The 27,805-nt window shown below is 39.0% G+C and overlaps 2 protein-coding genes across 6 annotated transcripts in view; both read left to right on the top strand.

The window, feature by feature from the left end:
* The window catches only part of NUBP1 (NUBP iron-sulfur cluster assembly factor 1, cytosolic), a 612,258-nt gene that overhangs the window by 274,123 nt on the left and 310,330 nt on the right, over positions 1–27,805 (top strand). The window lies entirely within an intron of this gene.
* ATF7IP2 (activating transcription factor 7 interacting protein 2) overlaps positions 12,286–27,805 on the top strand; it is a 53,576-nt gene continuing 38,056 nt past the window's right edge. For 2 of the 5 annotated variants that reach the window (XM_050774287.1, XM_050774286.1), the window contains exons 1-4: positions 12,286–18,385; positions 19,817–20,655; positions 22,765–22,889; positions 27,383–27,517. In XM_050774287.1, the coding sequence (XP_050630244.1) occupies positions 19,827–20,655; positions 22,765–22,889; positions 27,383–27,517 (1,089 nt within the window). In that variant the 5' untranslated portion in view covers positions 12,286–18,385; positions 19,817–19,826. The remainder of the gene's footprint in view (positions 18,386–19,816; positions 20,656–22,764; positions 22,890–27,382; positions 27,518–27,805) is intronic. The other 3 variants (XM_050774284.1, XM_050774288.1, XM_050774285.1) reach the window with 2 other exon arrangements.

The raw sequence follows: 27,805 nt of genomic DNA, 5'->3' as shown, positions 1-27,805 counted from the left end.
CCAGAAACTTTGCTGAATTCTTTGTTTGGGAGCTTTTTGGAGGAGTCTTTAGGGCTTTCTAGGTATACAGTCACATCATCAGCACACAGCGACAGTTTGACTTCCTCTTTATTAATTTGGATGCCCTTTATTTCTTTCTCTTGTCTGATTGCTGTGGCTAGGAAGAGAAGTGGTGAGAGTGAGTATCCTGGTCTTGTTTCAGTTCTCAGAGGAAATGCTTTCAACTTTTCCCTGTTTAGTATTATGTTGGCTGTGGATTTGTCATAGATGGCTTTTATTACATTGAGGTATGTCCTTTGTATGCCAATTTTGCTGAACGTTTTAATCATAAAGGGATGCTGGATTTTGTTGAATCCTTTTTCTGTGTTTATTTAGAGATGAGTGTATAATTTTTGTTTATAATTCTTGTTATGTGGTGTATCACATTTATTGAATTGCATATGTGAAACCCCCCCTGCATTTCTGGTATGAAACCCACTTGATCATGGTGGGTTATCTTTTTGATATGTTGTTGGATTCAGTTAGCTAGTATTTTGTTGAGGATTTTTGCATCTATGTTCATCAGGGATGTTGGTTTGTAGTTTTCTTTTTTGATTATGTCCTTTGCTGGTTTTGGTATTAGGGTGATACTGGCTTCATAGAATGATTTAGGGAGGATTCCCTCTTTCTCTATCTTTTGGTATAGAGTCAGGATTGGTACCGATGTTTCTTTGAATGCCTGTTATAATTCAGCTGTGAATCTGTCTGGTACTGGGCTTTTTTTTTTTTTTCTTTGAGACAGAGTCTCACCATCTTGCTCAGGCTGGAGTGCAGTGGCACAATCTTGGCTCAAGCGATTCTCCTGCGTCAGCCTCCAGAGTAGCTGGGATTACAGGCGTGTGCCACCATTCCCGGCTAGTTTGTATTTTTAGTAGAGATGTAGTTTCACCATGTTGGCCAGGCTGGTTTGAACTCCTGACCTCTGGTGATCCACCCAGCTTGGTCTCTCAAAGTGCTGGGATTACAGGTGTGAGCCACTGCGCCTGGCCTATGTTGGTAATTTTTTAATTGCCATGTCAATCTCGCTGCAAGTTATTGGTCTTTCAGGGTATCTACTTCCTGATTTAAGCTAGGAGGGTTGTATCTTTTAAGAATTTATCTATCTACTCTAGGTTTTCTAGTTCACCCGCGTAAAGGTGTGGAATTAGTCTTGAATGGTCTTTTATATTTCTGTGGTGTCAGTTGTCATATCTCCTGTTTTGTTTCTAATTGAGCTTTTTTGTTTTTTGTTTTTTTCTCAGCTTTTCTTGGTGAATCTTGCTAATGGTCTATCAATTTTACCAGCCTTTTCAAAGAACCAGCTTTTTGTTTCATTTTTCTTTTTTGTTGTTGTTGTTTGTTTTTATTATTATACTTCTAAGTTCTAGGGTACATGTGCACAACGTGCAGGTTTGTTACATAGGTATACATGTGACATGTTTGCTGCACCCATTAACTCATCTCATTTTTCTTTTGTATTTTTTTTTGTTTCAATTTCATTTAGCTCTGCTGTGATCTTAGTTATATTCTTTCTTCTGCTGTGTTTGGGTTTGGTTTTTTCTGGTTTCTCTGGTTCCTTGAGGTGTGACCTTAGATTGTCTGTGCTCTTTCAGACTTTCTGATGTAGGCATTTAGGGCTATGAACTTTCCTCCTAGCACCGCCTTTGCTATATCCCAGAGGTTTTAATAGGTTGTATCTCTATTGTCATTCAGTTTGATGAACTTTTTAATTTCCATCTTGATTTCATTGTTGACCCAATGATCATTCAGGAGCAGGTTATTTAATTTCTATGTGTTTGCATGGTTTTGAAGGTTCCTTTTGGAGTTGATTTCCTGTTTTTTTCCACTATGGTCTGAGAGAGTGCTTGATATAATTTCAATTTTATTTATTGAGGCTTGTTTTGTGGCCTATCATATGGTCTATCTTGGAGAAAGTTCCATGTGTAATGAATAGAATGTATATTCTGCAGTTGTTGGGTAGAATGTAAGTATCTGTTGAGTCCATTTGTTTCAGGGTATAGTTTAAATCCATTGTTTCTTTGTTGACTTTCTGTCTTAATGACCTGTCTAGTGCTGTCAGTGGAGTATTGAAGTCCCCCATTATTATTGTGTTGCTGTCTACCTCGTTTCTTAAGTTTAGTAGTAATTGTTTTATCAATTTGGGAGCTCCAGTGTTAGGTACTTCCTTATTTATGATTGTGGTATTTTTCTGTTGGATAATGCTTTTTATCATTATATAATGTCCCTCTTTTGTCTTTTTTAAGTGCTGTTGTTTTAAAGTTTGTTTTATCTAATTTAAGAATAGCTACTACTGCTTGTTTTTGATATTCATTTGCATAGAATGTATTTTTCCACCCCTTTACCTTAAGCTTATGTGAGCCTTATGTGTTAGGTGAGTCTCTTCAAGGCAGGAGATAGTTGGTTTGTGAATTCTTATCCATTCTGCAATTCTGTATCCTTTAAGTGCAGCATTTAGGCCATTTACATTTAATGTTAATGATATGGTTTGGCTGTGTCCCCACTCAAATCTCAACATGAATTGTATCTCCCAGAATTCCCATGTCTTGTGGGAGGGACCCAGGGGGAGGTAACTGAAACATGGGGGCTGGTCTTTCCCATGCTATTCTCGTGATAGTGAATAACTCTCATGAGATCTGATGGGTTTATCAGGGGTTTCCATTTTACTTCTTCCTCATTTTTCTCTTGCCACCGCCATGTGAGGAGTGCCTTTCGCCTCCTGCCATGGTTCTGAGACATCCCCAGCCATGTGGAAATGTAAGTCCAATTAAAACTCTTTTTCTTCCCAGTCTCAGGTATGTCTTTATCAGCAGATGAAAATGGACTAATACAGTTAGTATTTAGTTGTGAGGTACTATTCCGTTCATCATGCTATTTGTTGCCTTTATACCTTGGTTTTTTGTTTGTTTGTCTGTTTGCTTATTGTATTTTTGCTTTATAGGTCCTATGAGATTTATGCTTTAAAGAGGTTCTGTTTTGATGTGTTTCCAAGTTCTGTTTCAAGATTTAGAGCTCCTTAAATCCTTTCAAGATTTAGAGTTCTTACAGTGCTAGCTTGGTAGTGATGAATTCGGTCAGCATTCATTTGTCTGAAAAAGACTATGTTTCCTTAATTTTTGAAGCTTAGTTTCACTGGATACAAAACTCTTAGCTGATAATTGTTTTGTTAAGGAGGCTGAATATAAGGGCCCAAATCCTTCTAGCTTGAAGGGTTTCTGCCAAGAAATCTGCTGTTAGATTACCTGTTGCTTTTGCCTTACAGCTCATAAGATTCTTTCCTTTATCTTAACTTTAGATAATCTGATGACAGTGTGCCTAGGTGATGATCTTTTTGCGATGAATTTCCCAGGTGTTGTTTGAGCTTATTGTATTTGGATGTCTAGGTTTTTAACAAGGCCTAGGAAGTTTTCCTTGATTATTCTCCCAAATACGTTTTCTAAACTTTTAGCTTTCTCTTCTTCCTCAGGAATGCTGATTATTCTTAGGTTTGGTTGTTTAACATAATCTCAGACTTCTTGAAGGCTTTGTTCATATTTTCTTATTCTTTTTTTTTCTTTGTCTTTGTTGGATTGGGTTAATTCGAAAACCTTGTCTTCGAGCTTTAAAGTTTTCTTCTGCTTGTTCCGTTCTATTGCTGAGACTTTCCAGAGCATTTTGCATTTCTATAAATGTGTCCATTATTTCCTGAAGTTTTGATTGTTTTTTATTTATGCTATCTATTTCACTGAAGATTTCTCCCCTTATTTCTTGTATTTTTTTGATTTCCTCAAATTTGGGCTTCACCTTTCTCTGGTGCCTCCTTGATTAGCTTAATAACTGACCGTCTGAATTCTTTTTCAGGTAAATCAGGGATTTCTTCTTGGTTTGGATCCACTGCTGGTGAACTAGTGTGATTTTGTGTGTGTGTGTGTGTGCGCGCGCGCGCAGGTGGAGCGGGGGAGGGGAAGTTAAGGAACCTTGTTTTGTCATATTACCAGAATTGGTTTTCTGGTTCCTTCCCATTTGGGTAGGCTCTGTCAGAGGAAAGGTTTAGGGGTCAAGACTGTTGTTCAGATTCTTTTGTCCCATGGGGTGTTCCCTCAGTGTAGTACTCTTCCCCTTTTCCTAGGAATGTGGCTTTCTGAGAGCCACGCTGTAGTGATTGTTATCTCTCTTTAAAATTAAATACCTACTAACTAACCAAAGATGTGAAAGATATCTACAATAAAGACTGTAAAACCCTGATGAAAGAAATTGAAGAGGACACAAAAAAATTGAAATATATTTCATGTTTATGGATTAGAAGAATTGATATTGTTAAAATGTTCATACTAGTTAAAGCAGTCTGCAGATTCAGTGCAGTCCCTATCAAAGTATGGATGACATTCTTCACAGAAATAGAGAAAACAATCCTAAAATTAGTATGGAACCACAGAAGACTGAGAATAGCCAACAGTATTCTGAACAAAAAGAACAAAACTAAAGGAATCACGTTACAACTTCAAGTAAGAGCTATAGTAACCAAAACAGCATGGTACTAGCATAAAAACAGACCGAACAGTAGAACAGAATACATATCCCAGAAACAAATCCATATACCTACAGTGGGTGAACTCATGTTTGACAAAGGTGAAACATTTGCGAGAAGACGGTCTCTTCAATAAATGGTGCTGGGAAAACTGGATATTCACATACAGAAGAATGAAATTAGATCTGTTATCTCTCACTGTATATAAAAAGGCAAAATGGATTACTTAAATCTAAGTTCCCAAACTATGAAAGTGCTAGAAAAAATCATTGGGGAAACTCTCTAGGTTGTTGTTCTGGACAAAAAATTTTTATAAGCATTGGTAACCAAATGAAAAATGGACAAATTGGATCACTTCAAGTTGAAAAGCTTCTGCACAGCAAAGGAAACAATCTACAAAGTAAAGAGACAAGGCACAGAATGGGAGAAAATATTTGTAAACTACATGTTTGACATGGCATTAATAACCAGAATATAAGAAGCTCATACAGCTCTGTAGGAAAGAGTCTAATAATCCAATTATACAATAGTAATACCTGAATAGACATTTCTCAAAAGGAGAGATACAAATGGAAAACAGACATGTGAAGGGCTGCCTAACGTCATTGATCATCAACAAAATGCAAATCAAAGCAACAGTGAGATATCATCTTACCTCATTTAAAATAGCTTTTATTCAAAAGACAGGTAATATGAAATGCTGGTGAGGATGTATAGACAAGGGAATCCTTGTACATTGTTGGTGGGGATGTAAATTTGTACAACCAGTATGGAGACCAGTTAGGAGGTTCCTTAAAAACTAAAAATAGAGCTACCATGCAATCCAGCAATCCTGCTGCTGAATATATACCCAAATGAAAGGAAATCAGTTTACCAAAGGGATATATGCAGTTTCATGTTTATTGCAGCACTGTTCACAATAGCCAAGATTTGGAAGGAACCTAAGTGCTCATCAGCAGATAAATGGATAAAGAAAATATGGCACATATACACAACAGAGCACTATTCAACCATGAAAAAGAATGAGATCTGTCTTTTACAACAATGTGGATGGATCTAGAGGTCATTATCTTCAGTGAAATTAGCCAGGCACAGAAAGACACACTTATGTTCTCACTTATTTGTGGGAGCTAAAAATTAAAACATTTGAATCTATGAGAGTAGAAGGATGGTTACCATACGCTGGGAAAGGTATTTGGTGTTCGGGAGGAAGGTGGGGGTGGTTAATGGGTATAAAAAGTAGTTAGAATGAGCCAGGCACAGTGGCTTACACTTGTAATCCCAGCACTTTGGGAGGCCAAGGCGGGTGGATCACCTGAGGCCAGGAGTTCGAGACCAGCCTGGCCAACATGGCAAAACCACCTCTCTACTAAAAAACACAAAAGTTAGCCTGGTGTGGTAGTGGTGGCCACCTGTAATCCCAGCTACTCAGGAGGCTGAGACAGCAGAATCACATGAACCCAGTAGGCAGAGGTTGCAGTGAGCCAAGATCACACTGCTGCACTCCAACCTGGGCGACAGAGCAAGACTCTGTCTCAAAAAAAAAAAAAAAAAAAAAGTATTTAGAATGAATTAAGACCTAATAACCTAGTATTTAATTGCACAACTGGGTGACTATAGTCATCAATAACCTAATTGTACAGTTAAAAATAACTAAGACTATAATTGGATTGTTTGTAACACAAAGGATAAATGCTTGAGGGGGTAGATACCCCATTTACCAGTGTGATTATTACACATTGCATTTCTATATCAAAGTGTCTTACGTACCCACAAAAGTTACAAATTAAAACTGGAAATAAAAAGAAAACCTCATGAAAGTCTAAGAATCAGAGGTCATATAAAACAATCACATAAAGGAAGAAGAGAAAGGAGTCAAATGGCAACACAATATAATTCCATTATACCACAAATACAGTGGAAGACAAGGAAAGAATTTATAAAACAACTAGGTAATAATCAATAATGTGACAGGATCAAAACCTCTCATATTGATATTAACATTGAACATGAACGGATGAAATACTCCACTGAAAAGAGAGACTGATGGAATGGATTTTCAAAACCCATCAACCAAGTATATGCTGCTTACCAGAAACTCATCTTACATGGTAAGACACATTTAGACTCAAGTTGAAGGGGCAGAAAAAGATATTCTGTGCAATGGAAACCAAAATTGAGCAGGAGCGGCTATACATATCTCACATACAATTAGCTTTGAATCAAAAGCAGTAAAGAAAGACAAACATCATTATTTGGGGTCATTTCAAAAAGAGGATATAGCAATCCTAAATATGCATGCACTCAACACTGGGCCACCCAAATTCATTAAATATTACTGTAGTTAAAGAAAGAAAGAGACAGCTGAACAATAATGGTAGGGAACAACACCACACTCATACTAGAGAGAAACTGATAATCTGATCCTAAAATTTATATGGAAATTCAAGGGACCCACAATAGCCAAAACAGTCTTCTCCAAGAATAACAAAGTTGGAGGACTTATACATCCTGAATTCCAAACTCCTCACAAATGACAGTAATCAAGATAGTGTGGTACAGACCTATACACAAAGGTAATAGAATTGTGAACCCAGAAATATACCTTCTCATTTAAAGTCAATTTGTTTTGTATAAAGGTGTCATAAGAAAGGAAAGTAACGGTGTTTTAAAATTGTGCTGGAACAATTGGATGTCCACATCAGTCATAGAGACCCTAACCCTGTGGCACTAGAGGAATTAAAGACACATACATAGAAATACAGAGTGTGGAGTGGGCATCAGGGGGCTGACAGCCTTCAGAGCTGAGAGCCACGAACAGAGTTATTTATTGACAGCAAGCCAGTGATAAGCATTGTTTCTATAGATTATAGATTTAACTAAAACAGGAAACAAAGGGATGGGCTCTGGCTAGTTATCTGCAGCAGGAACATGTCCTTAAGGTACAGATTGCTCATACTATTGTTTATGGTTCAGGAATCACTTAAGTGGTTTTCTGCCCTGGGTGGGCCAGGTGTTCCTTGCCCTCATTCTGGTAAACCAACAGCCTTCAGCGTGGGCATCATAGCTATCACGAACATGTCACACTGCTGCAGAGATTTTGTTTATGTCCAGTTTTGGGGCCTGTTTATGGCCAGATTTGGGGGCCTGTTCCCAACGTGTCCCCCTTTTTTGTTTTTGCAAGACGATGAAAGCAAAGGTGGCTTTATCACGGTGAGCTGCTTCTCTCAGGAGTCAGGATCTGCATCTGCAGACTATACAAAGACAACACAGATTAAAGGCACAATCATTATTGAAATCACAGAGCCTCCAAGTGTTTTTATCCATTTTAATGGATTAATAGCTGCTAATCTGTCTGCAGCTCCTTCAAGCACTCTAGCTCCTGGTATTAAGGTTAGGTGTGCCTGGGGTGCTTTAAATATTTGTTCTTTTAATTTTGCAATATCCAAAAACAAGTTTGTAGAGGGTCCTTCTAGATGCCTTTTTATTCTTTCCCAAATTTTGATCCTATTAAGAGCCATTTATAGTTTCCACAAATCCTTGTGTTTAGCTCCTAGAGCAGGCCATATCATTTGAGGTTGAGGTGCCACTATACTGCCATGTTTCCAGATAATAGGAACTCTTGTCATTCTTCTTACCATTTCTGCCATCTGACCACTTTGTTCAGACCAGCTGAACATAGTGTGACCATGGCATGCTGACTGAGAGGTACAATTCATGCTAAACATCCCCTTCAGGGACCAATCAATAATGATTCCATGGGAATCATTGCGCAGCACCTCTGCTTGTTCTGCAATGCAATTGTCCCAAACAAGTACGTTCATTTTTTTGGGCCAGGTCCAATTCTGTTTACAAATAGGACCAGAAGGCACGTGTAACTATGTCATCTAGTAATTATGTCTAGGCACTATTGCCAGCCAAGATTGATAGCGAGGGGGTAGGCAACTAGTGGCCTTTCCCAAACAGATAGGTGAATGTTCAAATCCTAAAGAAATATTCGTAACAGCTCCTTCCTCATGTGGGTGAGACGGACCTCTATCATCTGTAGGACCAAGCATCCAAGAGCTGTCATTAGTGTATACCTCCACTGGGGGGTCCAGCCAAGTTACAGGCTGTAAAAATGGTGGAAAAGGTAAATATGCCCAATGACTATAATTGTTGTCTGTGTCAGCCCTTGCTAAAGGAATACTCAGGGCAGTGGTGGTCACTGCTGTCATAGCTATCATTAAATTACTCATTGTGACTGGTTGTCCCACTTTCTTCAGGTTTTCTTCTGCCATCTGTGACAGCTTCTTGATCTGTCCCCAGGTAGGTGGCTGCATTCAACAGGTGTTGCTTGTGACAGTTGGGGTCCTCCTCAGTGTCAGTCTCAACATGACTGCAACTGGTGGGTCTTTGAGATCCTCCCAAAACGTCTTCCTGAGTATCTGGCTCATAGTAAGGCTTTAGGTGTCTCAGTGGCACCCAGATTGGCTTTTGATTCGGTCCTGGCAAAACACAAGCATAACCTCTACCCCAAGTTATTAATTTACTTGGGGTAAAATAATTAGTTTCCCAATTTTTTGTTATCGGATCTCTCCACCAAACCAGTTGTTCTGCTTCTGTCTTTGCAGCTGGTTTCTGTAAGTGCTGTTCAGCTGCTGATAGCATCTGGCCTTTAGGAAGGCTCAAAAAATTTAGTTGATAATGCTAGATTCAGTTGCATATGTGGTGTCCTGTAGTCCCTGTTTCCCCACTTTTGCTTTTGCAACTGCTGTTTCAGGGAGAGATTCATTCATTCCACAGTGGGTTGTCCTTGAGAGTTACATGGGATGCCAGTAATGGGTTTAATATTCCATATAGAGAAAAATATAGCTAGAGCTTGGTTAGTGTAGCCTGGGGCATTTTCCATTTTAATAGAGACTGGAATGCCCGTCACCGCAAAACACTGCAAAGGTGACATTTAACACAGGCAGAAGACTGTCCTGATTGGCATGTAGCCCAGACAAAGTGAGAAAAGGTATCTACACATACATGCACATAAGCTAGTCTCCCAAATGAGAACATGGGTGACATCCATTTGCCAAAGACAATTAGGTTCCAGTCTGCAAGGATTAACTCCTCCTGTAAAAGATGAGGAATGTACCATTTGGCAAGTTGGGCATCGCTGGATAATAGCTTTAGCTTCTTTCCAGGTAATGCTATATCTGCGTTTGAGACCAGAGGCATTAACATGGGTTAAATTGTGAAAGTGTCTGGCATTAGATATTGCAGTAGCAACTAGGCAATCAGCCATTTGATTCCCTGCAGTCAAAGGTCCTGGAAGAGGTATATGAGTCCTAATGTGAGTGATGTAAAAGGGTGCATTCTACTCCTAACTGCTGTTTGCAGTTGGGAAAATAGTCAGTTGTTCATCTATATGAAATCATAACTGAGCGTTTTCAATTAATTGTGTGGAATGAACCACCTATGAAGAATCAGAAATCACATTAATAAGTATATCAAAAGCGGTCAATACCTCAATTATAGCTACAAGCTCTGCTTTTTGAGCTGAAGTATAGGGTGTCTGAAAAACTTTACCTTTCAAGCCAGAATAAGAAATTTACCATTACTAGATCCATCTGTGAAGACATTTTGAGCACCCTCAGTTGGCTTAAATTTAGTTATTTTAGGGAGAATCCAATTAAATTTCAAAATTTTCAAAAATTGGAACAGTTTTGTTTTAGGAAAATGGTTATTGAGAATACCCACAAAGTTAGCTAAATGGGTTTGCCAAGTAGGACTGTTTATAAAAGCTTGCTGTATTTGTGCCTTCATAAGAGGGGCAGTAATTTTTCAGGATTATATCCATGTAATTTAACAATCCGAGTTCTCTCATTTCCTTTCGTAATAGCGATTTGATCTAAATGAGGAGTTAGAGTCCGTGAATTAGTATGTGGAAGAAAAAACCACTCTGCAAGATCGTGCTCTTAAGCAGTAACACCAGTAGGTGAATCTGAGTTGAAAAAATTAGCAAATCTAGAGTCTTCTCTGGATCTTTTCTACTTATTTGAGCCTTATGCATGTGCTTCTCAATTAGCTGTAACTGTCTCAGCCTCCTTTGTTAATTGCTGAGGGCTACTGAGACTAGGATCTCCTCTAAGGATAGAAAACAGATTACTCATGGCATAGGTAGAAATGCCTAGAGCAGGTTATATCCAGTTAATGTTCCCTAGTAATTTTTGAAAGTAATTTTTGAAACATTTAATGTTTTCAATTGATCTCTACGTATGGTTACTTTCTGTGGCACTATTGTGTCATTTACTAAGGTCCCCAAGTAGGAGTAAGGAGCAGTAGTCTGAATTTTGTCAGGAGTTATAGTTAAACCAGCGTAAGCAATCGCAATTTGCACGTGATCATAAGATTGGAGTAATAATTCTCGAGTGGGGTCAGCACAAAGTATATCATCCATATAATGAATAATGTAACACTGTGAACATTGTTTATGAGTAGATTCAATTGCTTGCCCTACATACGTCTGGCAAATTGTTGGACTGTTTAACATGCCTTGTGGCAACACTTTCCAATGAAAACGCTTAGCAGGCTGCAGGTTGTTTAGTGCAGGAATTGTAAATGCAAACCATTCAAAGTCTTGCTCAGCTAAGGGGAATAGTAAAGAAACAGTCTTAAATCTATGACTGTTAAAGGCCAGTTTTCCAGAATCATAGCAGGAGAAGGCAATTCTGGCTTTAATGCCCCCATAGGTTGTATAACTGATTTAATGGCCTTGAAGTCAGTTAACATTCTCCATTTACCTGATTTTTTCTTAATTATGAAAACTGGAGAATTCCAAGGGGAAATTGTTGGAGCTATGTGTCCTTTTTCTAATTGTTCAGTAACTAAGTCCTCTAAAGCCTCCAGTTTCTCTTTGCTCAGCGGTCATTGTTCTATCCAAATTGGCTTATCTGTTAACCATTTTAAAGTATAGGTTCTGGAGGCTTAACAATGGCCGCCATCAAAAATGATATCCTAAACCTTGGCGGAAACTTTGTCTTTCCGCTTGAAGCGGTTCCTTCAAACCTTGCAAAATTTTTCCAGCCCCATACCAGGGACATACTCCGTTTCATGCATCGTATGTTGACTTTAAGGGCTATATAATTGCTCTGGAATTAGAATTTGTGCTCCCTATTGTTGTAATAAATCTCTCCCCCATAAATTTATAGGTATAGAAGTTACAATTGGTTGAATAGTCCCAGGTTGTCCATTGGGCCCTTCACAATGCAAGATACAACTACTTTGATATACTTTCGGTACTTTACCAGCTTCAACTGTGTTAAATTGAGCAGTTTGAATTGGCCATGCAGACAGCCAGTGCTGTAGAGAAATGAATGAAATGAAATATCCGTTCCTGTGTCTACCAAACCTTTGAACGTCTTTCTCTGAATAGTTACTTCACAGAGAGGACATTTGTCAGTAATTTGATTCACCCAGTAAGCTGCTTTGCCGTGTTTATTTGTGTTTCCAAATCCTCCTGTTCGTTTAGTTTCACTTTTCCCCATTTCCACATACGGCACAATCAGGAGCTGTGCTATATGCTCTCCTGGCTCTGCTTTCCAGGGAACAGAAGTAGATATAACAATCTGAATTTCCCCATTGTAATCTGAATTAATGACTCCTGTATGTACTTGCACTCCTTTTAAATTTAAACCAGAGGCCGGGCACAGTGGCTCACGCCTGTAATCTCAACACTTTGGGAGGCTGAGGTGGGCGGATCATGAGGTCAGGAGATCAAGACCATCCTGGCTAACATGGTCTTGATCTCTACTAGAGATCTACTAGTAGAACTCCATCTCTACTAGAAATACAAAAAGTTAGCCGGGCGTGGTGGTGGGCATCTGTAGTCCCAGCTACTCAGGAGGCTGAGGCAGGAGAACGGCGTGAACCCGGGAGGCGGAGCTGTCAGTAAGCCGAGACCTTGCCACTGCACTCCAGTCTGGGTGACAGAGCGCAACTTCGTCAAATAAATAAATAAATTTAAACTAGACCTACCTAGAAGTAATCCTACCGTCCTGACTGCTGGCATCATCTAACTGGAGACTGTAACATTCTTTAACAGTCCTATTACAAAAAGAGAACCTGGTCTATATTGATTAATAACTTGTTTAAATTCTTTAAGTATTTTAAAAGGAAAAGGCTCAAAAGCAGCTGTAGTATTTCCCTGTTGATCTGGGTGGTGTATTCTAACAGGGAACTGCGAAGCCTCTATATCACCCTCTTGTCTAGCTTACTGAATTCCTCAATAGAACTGAGAGTGGTCGCTTGAGGCGCTGCCTGAACAGTTACTGTGGCAACTACTTTTCACCCACTGTCCTCTGGAAAAGAAAGATCTGGAGGGTCAGGCCACTCTTTTTCTTCAAAATAATGAGGAAGTACAGAAGGGTAGGGACAAACCTTTCCCTCCTTTGCTGCTTTAGCTTTAGCTGGTCAACAGACCTGCTCTGTCACCTCTTATGTTACTTTGTTATACCCTCCTTCCTCCTCATCAGTGTGAAAAGGTTCCAAGGTGGAACGAACCAGAACCCACACTTGTCCCATTGTGTTATCCTGATGCTTCTAAGCTCCCCTTCTTACTCACCACAGGGATTGCTTAAGAGTACTCGGGTGTCCTCCAGCGTAGTTCCACGTTCTCCAACCATTGCTCTGGCGACCCTTCAACCTGGGTTCAAGCCCCACATATGGGCACCACTTGCTGAGACCAGCTCAGTCATGGAGACCCTAACCCAGCGACACTAAAGGAATTAAAGACACATAGAAATATAGAGTGCAGAGTGGGAATTGGGGCTGACAGCCTTCCTAGCTGAGTGCCACAAACACAGTTTTATCCACATATTTATTTACAGCAAGCCAGTGATAAACATTGTTTCTATAGATTATAATTTAACTAAAACGGGAAACAAAGGGGTGGGCTCTGGCTAGTTATCTGCAGCAGGAACATGTCTTTAAGGCACAGATGGCTCATGCTGTTGTTCACGGTTCTGGAACACCTTAAGGGATTTTCCGCCCTGGATGGGCCAGGTGTTCCTTGCCCTTATTCTGGTAAACCAACAACGTTCAGTGTGGGCGTCATAGCCATCACAATCATGTCACAGTGCTGCAGAGATTTTGTTTATGTCCAGTTTTGGGGCCTGTTTATGGCCAGATTTGGGGGCCTGTTTCCAACAGACCCCTATCTCTCACCATATGCAAAACTTAACGAAAATGGATCAAAAACCTAAATATAAGCACTTACAAAACTTCAAAATTCTTAGGACCTTGGATTAGGCTGTGATATCTTTGCTAAAAACACATGTAAATGTGTTTTCAAATCTTTAGAAATTATGCTTTATGAAAATTTTACACTGTTTTCAAAGCATGCCATCAAGGAATGGGAAAGATAATCCATAGAATATGAGGGAAAGTTTATAAATTATATCTTATAAGGGACTTAATCTAAAATATATAAGGAACTCTTACAAGCCAGTAATAAAAAGGCAAATAACACAGTTTTTAAATTCTCAAAGAATCTGCATAGACATTTATCTAAAGAAGATGCACAAGCCTCCAAGAAGTACATGAAAAGATGCTCAACATCATTAGCCATCAGGTAAATGCAAATCAAAATAGCAATAAGGCACCACATCAGTTGCAACAGGATAACTATACTAAGACAAACAGATAAAAAGTGTTGGTGAAAAGGGTGTTAAAATTGGAACTCTCATTCACTGCTGGTGTGAGTGTAAGTTGTTCCAGACATTTTGGAAAACAGTCTTGGTAGTTTCTCAGAAGGTTAAATCTAGAGTTACCACATGACCAAATAATTCTGCTGCTAGGTGTATAGAACAAAGAAACATGAAAACATTATGTCCACATAAAAACTTGTACATGAATGTTTATATCAATTTTTTTTTTCTTTTTTTTTTGCAACTGTTTCGCTCCTGTGTTCCAGGCTAGCGTGCAATGGCTCAGTCTTGGCTCACTGCAACCTCTGCCTCCCGGGTTCAAGTGATTAGCCCACCTCAGCCTCCTGAGTAGCTGGGATTACAGGCGCCTATTACCATGCCCGGCTAATTTTTTTTTTTTTTTTTGGTATTTTTAGTAGAGACGAGATTTCACCATGTTGGCCAGGCTGGTCTTGAACTCCTGACCTCAAGTGATCCACCCGCCTCGGCCTCCCAAACTGCTGGGATTACAGGCGTGAGCCACTGTGCCTAGCCAGAAATCTTTAAAGGTAGTCAGTTCCATGCAATTGTGAAGCAGAGTCAGATCTTTAAAAAAAAAAAAAAAAAAAAAAAACACCTTAATATTAAATAATGTAGAAACAATAATGTAAATTAAGGTTTTAATATGTCATGTATAACTAATGTAAATGGATTAAATTCTGTTGAAAGACATTAGGTGAAAATTTTTGGGTATTACAAGAAAGAAATTGATAAAAAAAAGTTAAAGGTAGGCCAGGTGTGGTGGCTCACATCTGTAATCCCAGCACTTTGGGAGGCTAAAGTGGGCAAATCACCTGAGATCGGGAGTTTGAGACCAGCCTGACCAGCATTGAGGAACCCCATCTGTATTAAAAATACAAAACTAGCCAGGCGTGGTGCCACACGCCTGTAATCCCAGCTACTCGAGAGGCAGGAGAATCACTTGAACCCTGGAGGCAGAGGTTGTGATGAGCCGAGATCGCACCATTGCACTCCAGCCTAGGCAACAAGAGTGAAACTCCGTCTCAAAAAAAAAAAAAAAGTTAAAGGTAAAGGATGGTCAACATCATATTCAGTAGAATTTACATCATCATAAAACAGATGAAAAGTACAGATTAGATTATTTTATGATTTTAAAATGAAGTTAACAGTGAGGATACAGCCAAGCAATTGTACATCTGAGGGAAAAATGAAAATAAGTCCTTTCCTCTATGTGCTACAATAAATTCTAGATGGATTAAGGACTTAAATTGTAAAAGACTTGAGAAAATATAATTAAAACTTGAGAAAATATAATTCATCTTTTGCAGTGTGTTTATAGGACAGTGTTTCCATCTCAAAGATCTGTGAGTTTTGCTTTATGTGACAGCAAAGAATTCAAGTTGGCTAAAGAGAGGAGTTCTGGTGATGGTAGGGATCCCCAATAAGTTTGGGTGGTTATTTTTTATTGTCAGCAATGAATTCAACTTCACTAAACAGTTTCAATGATAGGCAAACTATATAGTTAGAAATATTTAACTTACTTGCACCTTTTATTGGCAGTTTTGCTTGTCTCCCCTAAGCATTCTCATGCAGACGTTTTCCAGGTGAAATACCTCTCCTCAGAGCCGTAAGTTTAACCATTTACGAAGTATGTAATGTTAATGACCGTTTAGTTCATGTTTTTTATGAAGTTTAACAATAATGTACTCTGAGCTGGCACTCTGCAGTCCTACTGTATATTGTAATAATTGCACAGCCGTGGTATAGCACCATGTCCTTAAATGACTTACATCAGTGAAAGGCTTCTTTACCACCAGTAGGCTTCACTATTTCACACAACATCATGGGGTAGAGAAGGATGTCACAAGGAAGAGAGATGAAACTTTAACCATAAAAGAAAAAAAAATATTTAATTTGACTATATGAAAATTAGGAAGAGCCTGATAAGACACCTGTAACTCATATAACAAAGGATTCACGAAGGAATATGTTTTTGTTTTTGGTTTTTGTTTTTTTAAGACAACGTCCAACTCTGTTGCCCTGGCTAAAGTACAATGATGTGATCTCAGCTCACTACAACCTCCACCTCCTGGGTTCAAGTGGTTCTCTTGCCTCATCCTCCCAAGTAGCTGGGAATACAGGCGTGTGCCACCACGCCCAGCAAATTTTTGTAGTTTTTAGTAGAGACAGGGTTTCACCCTGTTGGCCAGGGTGGTCTCGAACTCGCCTCAGGTGATCCATTCACGTCAGCCTCCCAAAGTGCTGGGATTACAGGCGTGAGCCACCACACCTGGCTGGAATATGGTTTATAATATGTTAAGTATGCTTTAAAAATGAGAGAGGAAAAACACCCCAAGAAGCCATGAGCAGGAAATAACCAGGAATTTTTACAGACAAGTAAACATAGCTAATAAACATAGGAAAAGATGACAGTAATTAGGGAAAGGCAAATTAAGACAATGAGAGCTAATTCTTTATCCAAGTAGATTGACTAAAATCAAGTCTGGCAGTACCAAGGGTTCAAGAGGATGTGGCTCAGTGGTAACTCTTATATATTGACTGTATAGATGCAAACTGGTAGAACTGCTCCAGGAAATAATTTGGCTTTCTTGAAAAGTTGAACATAGATACTTTATTAGTATCCAGAAATTCACCCAGGAAATGCTTACACATAAGCACCTTGAGACAGAAGTGTTCAGAATAGTGTTGTTGTGTCAGAACATCAACAAGAACTGGAGATGTAATCCCAGCACTTTGGGAGGCTGAGGCATGAGGATCACTTGAGTCCAGGAGTTTCAGACTAGCCTGGGGAACATAGTAAGACCCAATATCCACAAAATTTTTTTTACAAATTAGCCAAGTGTGGTGGTGCATGCCTGTAATCCCAGCCTCTTAGGAGGCTGAGGTGGGAGGATAGCTTGAGCCTGGGAGGTTGAAGCTGCCGTGAGCCATGCTGCACTCCAGCCTGGGTAACACAGCAGCAAGACCCTGTCTCAAAAAAAAAAAAAAAAAGCAACTGGAGGTGACCCAAAGATCTTTCACAAATGATCAGATAAACAAATTTTGGAATATCTGCCCAATGAATTATTACAGTGCAAAGAAGAACATGAATTATTGCTATACAGAAGCACATGGATGAATTTTATACATATAACTGAAAAAACAAGTATTAGCTATAATTTGCTCAACAAAATTAAACAGTATATTTGTTTACATATGACATTTATGATGAAACTGTAGAAAAAGTAATAGAATTATAAACTAAGTTTAGGAAACTTCATCAGGATGGAGAAGAGGTGCAAGGGGCATTGTTTGGAGAAACATGAGTAAATGCAGGTTACTGATAGTATTCTACTTATTTGTTGTGGGTGTTTCAAAGATGTTCACTTTATTATACTTTGTAATTAACACATATTACAAGTCTTTTGTATGCATCAAATGTAGAGGTACTTTTTTACTCTAGAGCTTAAATTCCAGCACTTTTTACTAGTTTGGGCCTTTTCCAAAGGCCCTTAGAAGGGCCATAGTAACAATATGTTCGCGTGGTTGGATGTTTTCATCAGATTTACAATAGTAAGATATTTTAAGTATAGTCATTTAAGACCCCTGTCTCTCTTCACCTTGATTTCTTCTTTGTGTCAGCTGGCAGTAGAGTGGTTTCAGGCATTTTGTGATTGGTGGCTTTGTTTGTGTTTAGTGGGATGTGTTTGTGATTCAGAGTCATTTCTGGATGTAGGTAATTATAGCCTGTCAGCCTGATTGTGTTGGGAATGTGGTCTCTGGTGCCTGGCACCTGTAATATGTGAGTATTAGAGAAGCCAAAGTTTGAAATTTATGAAACCAGAGGTAATCAGGAAAAAATTCCCAATTATCTGATGTTTAAAATTTTAAGTATAGGATTTCATTCTCATCGATTTCCAGTCAAAACAGCACTTTTCTCCTGTCAGAAATAACAACATAGCATATTCAATTATAAGTTCACCATATTTTTATTTTCTTTTTTTTATAGGAATCCTTTTTTTTTTTTCTTTTTCTTTCTTTGAGACAAGGTCTCGCTCTGTCACCCATGCTGGAGTGCAGTGGTGCAATACAGATCACGGCAGTGTCTAATTCCTGGGCTCAAGTGAACCTCCTGCATCAGCCTCCTCAGTAGCTGGGACCACAGGCATGTGCCACACTTGGTTGAATTCTCCCTTTAAAATAATATAAGAATGTTTTTATTTCTAGGACACAAAACTGTAGCAGTGTCTTCAGGCAAAGCTGCTAGTTTTATGCATCATGATTATCAGTTTTAGCAAATACATCATTAAACCATGCTAGAGAAAAGATTTGATTTGTTCATTTTCTTTGGAAAATAGTACAAGAATTGTATTCACGAAGAGACAATCAAATAATACACAGTCCTATAGGAAAAATATAATTATATAGGCACATTAGGGTCTTAATTAATGAAGAGTGTTCTTCTGTTTTTCTGGATTTATTTAGTATACATATCAGGTTTGTTTGTTTGTTTAAGACAGAGTCTCGCTCTGTAGCCCAGGCTGGGGTACAGTGGCACTATCTTGGCTCACTGCAACCTCTGCCTCCTGAGTTCAAGTGATTCACTTGCCTCAGCCTCCCAGAAGGTGGGATTACAGGCATGTGTCACCACGCCTGGCTAAGTTTTGTATTTTTAATAGAGATGGTGTTTTGCCCTGTTGGCCAGGCTGGCCTGAACTCCAGACCTCAGGTGATCCACCTGCCTTAGCATCCCAAAGTGCTAGGATTACAGGCGTGAGCCACTGCGCCCGGTTAGTTGGCTTGTTTATTTAAGCTGGAATGTTATGTATCTTAGTGCTTGTTTTATTTTATTTTATTTTTTTTGAGACCATCTCACCCTGTTGCCCAGGCTGGAGTATAGTGGGGCGATGTTGGCTCACTGCAACGTCCACCTCCCAGGTTCAAGTGATTCTTGTGCCTCAGCCTCCCGAGTAGCTTGGGATTACAGGTGCATGCCACCATGCCTGGCTAATTTTTGTATTTTTAGTAGAGACAGGGTTTCATCACGTTGGCCAGACTGGTCTCGAACTCCTGACTGCAAATAATTCTTCCGCCTCGGCCTCCCAAAGTGCTGGGATTACAGGCATGAGCCACCACACCCGGCCACATTTATTTTAGAAACTTGAACATTAGGAAATCTTAAACAGATGCCATTATGTATAGAAAATGGAATGTTTTATACAAAACTTTTTTTTTTGTTTTTATGAATTAGTACAATTTAATCTTTAGATTATTTAAACTCTGACTTACCTTGATGAGTAAATAGTGAATGGTTATGGCACTGAGGTGATATAACAAGAAGTGGCTAGATAAAACTATCAAGTAGAGGCTTACTAGCAATACAGATTTTGAATTTATATAGTTTTGATTTGTAGAAACAATAGAAATGATTTCTGTTTTCAGTGACATGAAAATGGATATAATTTTCATTAAGGTGATTATCTGGAGAGACAGTATCAATGTTATTTTAATATTCTAAATAAATAACTTTATTTCAGTAGTAAATAACTTTTATTCGCTAGAGGAATGCACTTAAATATGATGTCTTAAATTCCAGGATATGAAAGATGGCAAGTCCAGATAGAATTAAACGGAAGATATTAAAAGCAAAAAAAACAATGCCCCTAAGTTGCCGGAAGCAAGTAGAGATGCTGAATAAGTCCAGGAATGTTGAAGCACTGAAAACAGCAGCAATTGGGAGTAATGTTCCAAGTGGTAATCAGCGTTTCAGTCCTAGTGTCATAACTACCAAATGTAGCCCTTCTGAAAATGGTGCATCCTCATTGGACTCTAATAAAAATTCAATATCAGAGAAAAGTAACGTATTCTCTCAGAATTGCATAAAACCAGTAGAAGAAATCATTCATTCAGAAACAAAATTGGAGCAAGTTGTTTGTTCGGACCAAAAGCCAAGTAAAACAACAGATTCCCCCAGCAAAGTCTTCATAGAAGAGGCAAAAGATTCACTGAACACTTCTGAAAATGATTCTGAGTGTCAGACAAATGTAAGAAGATCCCTTTTTGAGCATGAAGGGGCTTGTAGTCTGAAGTCCAGTTGCTGTCCACCCAGTGTATTGAGTGGTGGTGTTCAGATGCCAGAGTCTACAGTAACCAGTACCGTGGATGATAAAACTGACCAGATGGTTTTCCATTTAGAAACAAACTCCAATTCAGAATCACATGGTAAAAGGCAAGGTGACAGCATTTTATGTTCAGAAGACTCAGGTTTTGTGCCTGTTGAGAAAACACCTAATTTAGTGAATTCAGTCACTTCTAACCACTGTGCTGATGACATTTTGAAAACCAATGAGTATAGTAGAACCTGTCCTTCCAGTATTTCAAATTGTGAAAGTGCAGACTCAACATGGCAGTCATCACTTGACACTAATAACAACAGTAAGTATATACTTATGCACCTTTTAGAAAAATTAAAATAGTCACTTTTCCTTGGGGTATTTTAAAGTCTCAAATATACGAACAAGTAGAATATAGACAGGAAAAAGGTAAATGATGACAACAATATCACAGTATCTTGTTTCTGAAGCATTCTTGGTGAGGTGGGGGACAGGTATCCACTATATTAAAAGGGTAATTATTGCAAAGAAGGAATCAATCACTTTTCCTTAAGTACAAAATATCAAAAGTGGTTTATAGCCATTATTTGGTTCATTTCGTATACACCTCTTCTTATTTTGAAGTTTTATTAGATTAAGAAGGAGACTAGTTTAAAGAGAGTGGGTTTTAAAAATTGTTGGTAACCCTATTTCTTTCTTTTTTTTCTTTTTTTTTTTTTCTTTTTTGAGATGGAGTCTTGCTCTGTCGCCCAGGCTGGAGTGCAGTGGCGCAGTCTCGGCTCACTGCAACCCCCACCTCCCAGGTTCAAGTGATTCTCCTGCCTCAGCCTCCTGAGGAGCTGGGATTACAGGTGGGCACCACTACGCCTGGCTAAGTTTTTTGTTGTTGTTGTTTTGTTTTTTTTGTATTTTTAGTAGAGATGGGGTTTCACCGTGTTGGTCATGCTGGTCTCGAACTCCTGACCTCGTGATCCACCCGCCTTTGCCTGTCAAAGTGCTGGGATTACAGGCGTGAGCCACCACACCCAGCCAACCCTATTTCTTTCTGTAGAATTGACCTGTAAATCACATGCTAAGTATAAGATGATAGATAATATATTCACACGTGTATATATGTGTGTGTAGAGAAAGAGAAGCACCCCAAATAGTAAAATGAAGTCCTTGGGTTATAACATCATTAAAATAGCAAAAGTGAATTTCATTTGAAGTAGGGTGTTTTGTTAATGAAATAGAAAAAAACTGATTTAATGCTATAAATGTTGTGTTCTTGTCTAGACTACAGAATGGTCTTTTAACAAGATGAATTTAAAATTACTTAAAAATAATAACAGTATCATCTATTTAAAATATGTATAATACGACTGGCTGGGTGCGGTGGCTCATGCCTGTAATTGCAGCACTTTGGAAGGCCAAGGCAGGAGGATCGCTTAAGCTCTCCAGACCAGCCTGGGCAACAGATCCAAGACCTTGTCTCTTTAAAAAAAAAAAACAAAAAACAAAAAAACACGCACTGTGCCTAGCAACTATAATCCCAGCACTTTGGGAGGACAAGGCAGGTGGATTATCTGAGGTCAGGAGTTCAAGACCAACCTGGCCAACATGGCGAAACCCCGTCTTTACTAAAAATATGAAAAAAATTAGCCAGGCATGGTGGGGGGCACCTATTATCCCAGCTACTCAGGAGACTGAGACAGGAGAATTGCTTGAACCTGGAGGGGCGGAAGTTGCATTGAGCGGAGATCGCGCCACTTTACTGTAGTGTGGGCGACAAGAGCGAGACTCCTTCTCAAAATGAAAAAAGAGTACCTTTATATAAAATAACGTAGAACCACTTAAGTCACTATAAATAGAGAATTAAATGCCATAATTTGTTAAGTTTTTGTTCGTATATTTGTATTGAATTATTAAGTAAGATTGAAGGGACAGTGTGTCTGAGACCAGGACCCTACCTAAGATAACTCATTTTTTTTTAAGATTAGTTTGTGGGTATGTTTTTATTCAATTGAACATTCTAAAAAATGCTGCAGTGTCACATTTTAGTTTTTCCATTTGCTCAGAGGGTCTCTAAGTTAGAGAATTCCTATTTCCTTCTCTTTTTTTCTTCCTTGAAACGGGGTCTCACTGTGTTGCCCAGGCTGGAGTGCAGTGGTCGAGGTGCTCACTGCCACCTCAACTTCCCAGGCTCAAGCAATCCTCTCACCTGAGCCTCCTGAGTAGCTGAGACTACAGGCATGTCCCACCATACCCAGCTAATTTTAAATTTTCTGTAGAGATGAATTTTCACTATGTTGCCCAGGCTGGTTTTGAACTCCTGGCCTTAAGCCATCATCCCTCCTTAGCCTCCCAGAGTGCTGGGATTACAGACATGAGCCACCACGATGAACTTGTTTTTTTCTTTAAAATATCTTTCTAATTTTTCCATCTCCTCAAGGCCATTATCAAAAGAAGAGGATGTTTTCAGAAAACAAAGAAAATGTTAAACGCATGAAAACTTCAGAGCAAATTAATGAAAATATTTGTGTAAGTTTGGAAAGGCAAACAGCATTCCTGGAACAGGTAAAATATTGGGGCTTAAATAAAACTTTTACTTTTGATTAGTAAAACATGGTAAAAGTTAATTATCTGGTCTCCACAATGACATAACACAGACAACTTTGACTTGATGCAGAGCTGGTGTGTGAAAGCCAAGTTATCAGACAGACTGGGGAGAGAGAATTATTTACATCACCAAACAGCTCTGGTTTCTTGAAAATGTTCTCATGCAGAATAACCTAGGGATCATGTGTAGGTAGAGTCCTGTTGCAAAAAGAGAATGGGCTTTCAGTCAATATTACACTCAGATTTGTCTGTAAGTCAGACACTGCATGACCTTCAGCTTTGTTAAACAATCCAGTGTCTTTTGTACTAGTCATGGGGTTCTTAGATCTGCAGCTATATCCGTTTGTAGATCTCACCACAACCCAGAAGACTCAACCTGAAAGTCCATTGCAAAGTCCCTCTGCATTCAGGTTTCCTTGCCCTATTTTCCAAACTTAAACGGATATGGTGCATTATCTGACATTTTGCTTTATAGCATCATTAAATACACTTCTTGCTTTCATTGTGGCCTCATTTTACCTCATTGTACTACAGTCTCAATATGTGTCTGATCAATTTTTAGCTGAAGTGTAGCGTGTTTCAGTTCTAGTAGAATGGCTATACTCAGGACGGGTTCTGATGACCATGTTTTGCTATTTCACTACCACTAGAATGCCACTACTATAAATCATTATGTGGTAGACTAATGTCTCCCAGCTGTAATGGACCAAAATGTCCCCATCCAAACTGCCCTGCAACTGTTTCAGAAACAGAAACACTACTTTTGAAAACAGACCATTACAATTATATAGTTACATATGCTATGAATGTGTATTCTTCACCTAATAATAAGGGAAAATAAAGAGAAAGACTTATGCAGAACCAGCTTAAAGGGTGAGTCAGCAGTTTTTCCCGGTCTACCTTTTGGTTTTCTTCAAAGAAGACCAAAGGAGACACAATAAAAAATATGTAAGTGTTCTGTTGTTGGCAGGGAAAGGGTAGAAGTATGGTAAGCATAGATCCTAGCCCTAAGGACCATGTTATTCAAGAAGAAGGTTGGGGATTCCAGCTGTGTCTTGTTTCCAGTAATTAGTAGCTGAAGTGAGAAGTAAGTTTGTGTTTGTTCATTTGTTTGAGGCAGAGTCTCACTTTGTCACCTAGACTGGAGTGCAGTGGCACAGTCTTGGCTCAGTGCTACCTCCCCCTCCTGAGTAGTTGGGACTAAGGTATGCACTAGCACGCCCAGCTAATTTTTTGTGTGTATTTTTAGTAGAGACAGGTTTTGCCATGTTGGCCAGGCTGGTCTTGAACTGCTGATCTCAAGTGATCTGCCCGCCTCGGCCTCCCAAAGTGCTGGGATTACAGGTGTGAGCCACCGCACCCAGCCAGAAGTAAGTTCTGATGTGTACATAACCATCTCTAAATAGCTAGCTTTTCCTCACTTCTTATTCCTGTCCAAACAGTTATCTCTCTAAACCATATCTATATGTTTACTTTGTTTGAATCTCAATGAGATAGCCCTCCCCATCATTCTGACATTGTTCTCCCCTACTGAAAGAGTCCTACAGTGATAGTTTCTTAGCCTTTTGAGGTTTCATAAGGAGCATGGCCTGGTTAATTCCAGTTAAATTACTGAAGAGGAAGGGTTTTTCCTTTACAGTCTTAAGTTATTCACTCTACCCACTATCTCAGAAAGTTGGCACAGATTGGAGATAAGTTTATACTTTCTCCAAACTTCAGGCCAGTTTGGCTGCCATCTCCGCTTTGAAGCCAAGACTTCAGTCTGATTCCCTGTTGATGGGCACATTACCATTGGTAAAAACATTTATGAGGTATTTGATGGAGGTTATTGTGTCTTCCTTTTGTATAAGGAACATTACCATTAAATTAGAACAAATGTGTAGTCTAACCGACAGGAGTTACCCCATGGTGGGTACTTAGTCTAAAATGATCAAATTTAAGGACCTGTCCCAATCTGAACCACCAGGGAGTACTTGTTTAAATTGTGGTTTCTTGAGCTCATAGTTGAAGACTGTTGTTTTAGGCTACTGCTTTCTCAAACGTACCTGATAAAAGCAATTTGTAGTAACTATTTAGTATACACCTTTCCAGGCTCCTTTCCAAAAGATTGTGTTTGGTGGATCCAGGATGGGGCCTAGGAATTTGATTTTAACAACCATCCCCTGTGATTGTTCCTCACCAAGGATGAGGAATACTGTTAGAGAAACACTGTACAAAACATTGTCTCCACGTTCAAAACATTTAGATCTGTTTCTCCAAGATTCATGTGGGTATGAGCTTCACATATTGAACCCAGCCAGTGAACTAACAAACATGTGATCATAAAACACCACACGAATAATAGGTAATGGTCATTGGTAAAAATAATAGTATTGGCCGGACATGGTGGCTCATGCCTGTAATCCTAGCACTTTGGGAGGCCAAGGCGGGTGGATCACTTGAGGTCAGGAGTTCAAGACCAACCTGGCCAACAATGGCGAAACTCTGTCTCAGCTAAACATAAAAATTAGCTGGGTATGGTGGAGCATGCCTGTAGTCTCAGCTACTAGGGAGGCTGAGGCAGGAGAATCACTTGAACCTGGTGGGTGGAGGTTGCAGTGAGCTGGGATCACGCCACTGCATTGCAGCCTGAGGGACAGAGTAAGACTCTGTCTCAAAAAAAAATAATAATAATAATAATAGTATGTATTTCTAAGCCTTTTTTTAAACATAATACATTTTGAGCACATTCATTTGCTCACCTGTTTAAAAGTTATGAAAGTAAAGTGACAATCATGTCTAATAATGTAGAGAAACCATGGAAGAAATGTTAGTGAAGCAAGCATTAGAGAAGAGATTAAGTAGACAATGTTGAAGAGTGAGAACGCTTGGAAACAGGAAGGAAGAGCCTTGGGAATGATCAAAATTAAAGAATATAATCATCCAGGTGATATCAATATAAGAGTTTAACATGGGAACTATGTGTTCTGTTTTGAGCATCATGAAGCAAGATACTGGAGGAAAAAATATGTAAATATTTTAAATACGTTAAATGTAGCATAGCAGGTCATATTAACAAAGACTACATACACTGTGATGAAAATTGCTTACCAGAAGGATACACACTGAGTAAAAAACTACAGTGAATGTTTCTGAATGTATGGTTCAGCAGAGCTGCTCATATCAGTGGCATTGAAGTTATTTTCAATGTATGGCTCAGCAGAGCTGCTCCTATCAGTGGCATTGAAATTATTCTCCCTGAAAATGGGCCAGTCTGTTTTCAAAAAAAAAAGATAATGAAGTTTGTTAATTTTTCATATTATAACTACTACGATTTGTTAGAACGGCATGCATGATGCCAGATAACATTGGTAACTACATAATTGTCCTTGGCTTCCCCGCTACTTTTTTTTTTTTTTTTTTTCTGAGATGGAGTCTCGCTCAGTCACCCAGGCTGGAGTACAATGGTGTGATCTCGGCTCACTGAAACCTCCACCTCCCGGGTTCAAGCAGTTCTCCTGTCTCAGCCTCCTGAGTAGCTAGGACTATAGTCGCCTGCCACCATGCCTGGCTAATTTTTGTATTTTTAGTAGAGTCGGGGTTTCACCCTGTTGGTCAGGCTGGTCTTCAACTCCTGACCTCGTGATCTGCCCACCTCGGCCTCCCAGAGTGTTGGGATTACAGGCATGAGCTATTGTACCCTTCTTTCAGTTTTAGCACCATGCTCTAACTAGCTGAGCTAACCAGCCGATTGATATTTAAATTTTAACAATAAGAAAGCCACGCCCTAAAAAGTTATGGAAGTAGGGGTGATTATCTTGCATATTTATTTCTTTCATATCAATTCAGTGTTTTTTATTTTATGGTACTCTTTTGCGTATTACTTTATGTTCCTATAAAAATCCTTTGAGTATCGCTTGTTCAACATTTGTTATATTATCTACTCATTTGTCAAGAAGGAAAATGAAGCTCAAAAATAATGCGACTGACTAAAGGTAGCTCATTAGTGGTAATGTCCAGTCTCACACTTGTGTAATTTGTTCTATATCTACTACAGACCAACCATTTTCATCAGGCTCTGGTTTTCAGATAAGTAGAGTTCCTTTATATGGAATACTAACTAGGAGTTATAGACATTAAAAAATATAAATGGTATATAGTCTTTTAATTGTTTCTATAATGTATAATATGGAATTCAAGTGGAACTCTAGGAAACTAAAGTTAGCATTATGAGAATAAATTTAATTTCTAACATGTCCAGTATACTTAAATATTGGGTGTGTTCTGAGTTTAATATTCAAGTTTTATAAAACTTAATGGTATAGTTATATAAACATACAAATATAAATAAATAAACTATAATTGGTTATAGTAAATCTGGAAAAGAGCATGGCTTTTTTTTTTAAGTAGAAAGTAAAATTGCTTCTAAATTTGAAACGTGGGGTGTTTTGGTTTTTATTTTAAAATTCTAGGTCAGACATTTGATTCAACAGGAGATCTATAGTATAAATTACGAACTATTTGATAAGAAACTGAAAGAATTGAACCAACGCATTGGGAAGACAGAGTGCAGAAATAAACATGAAGGAATAGCTGATAAACTCTTGGTAAGTTTTGATTTCATTTTAGTCCTTTTTAGGGGAGTGGGGGGTGTTCTTGCTCTGTTGCTCAGGCTGCAGTACGGTGGCTCACTGCAGCCTCTGCCTCCTGAGCTCAAGCAGTCCTCCCACCTCAGTCTCCAGAGTAGCTGGGACTACAGGCGCACAGCACCATGCCCTGCTAATTTTGGGGATTTTTTTGTAGAGATGAGGTTTTACCAGTTGCCCAGGCTGCCCTCGAACTCCTGAGCTCAAGTGATTCTCTAGCCTCAGCCCTGCAGAGTGCTGGGACTACAG

Source organism: Macaca thibetana, chromosome 20 (genome assembly GCF_024542745.1).
Source record: "Macaca thibetana thibetana isolate TM-01 chromosome 20, ASM2454274v1, whole genome shotgun sequence".
Taxonomy (NCBI): domain Eukaryota; kingdom Metazoa; phylum Chordata; class Mammalia; order Primates; family Cercopithecidae; genus Macaca; species Macaca thibetana.
The sequence above is the reverse complement of the archived record's forward strand: the minus strand, read 5'-3'. Positions and strand labels throughout refer to the sequence as shown.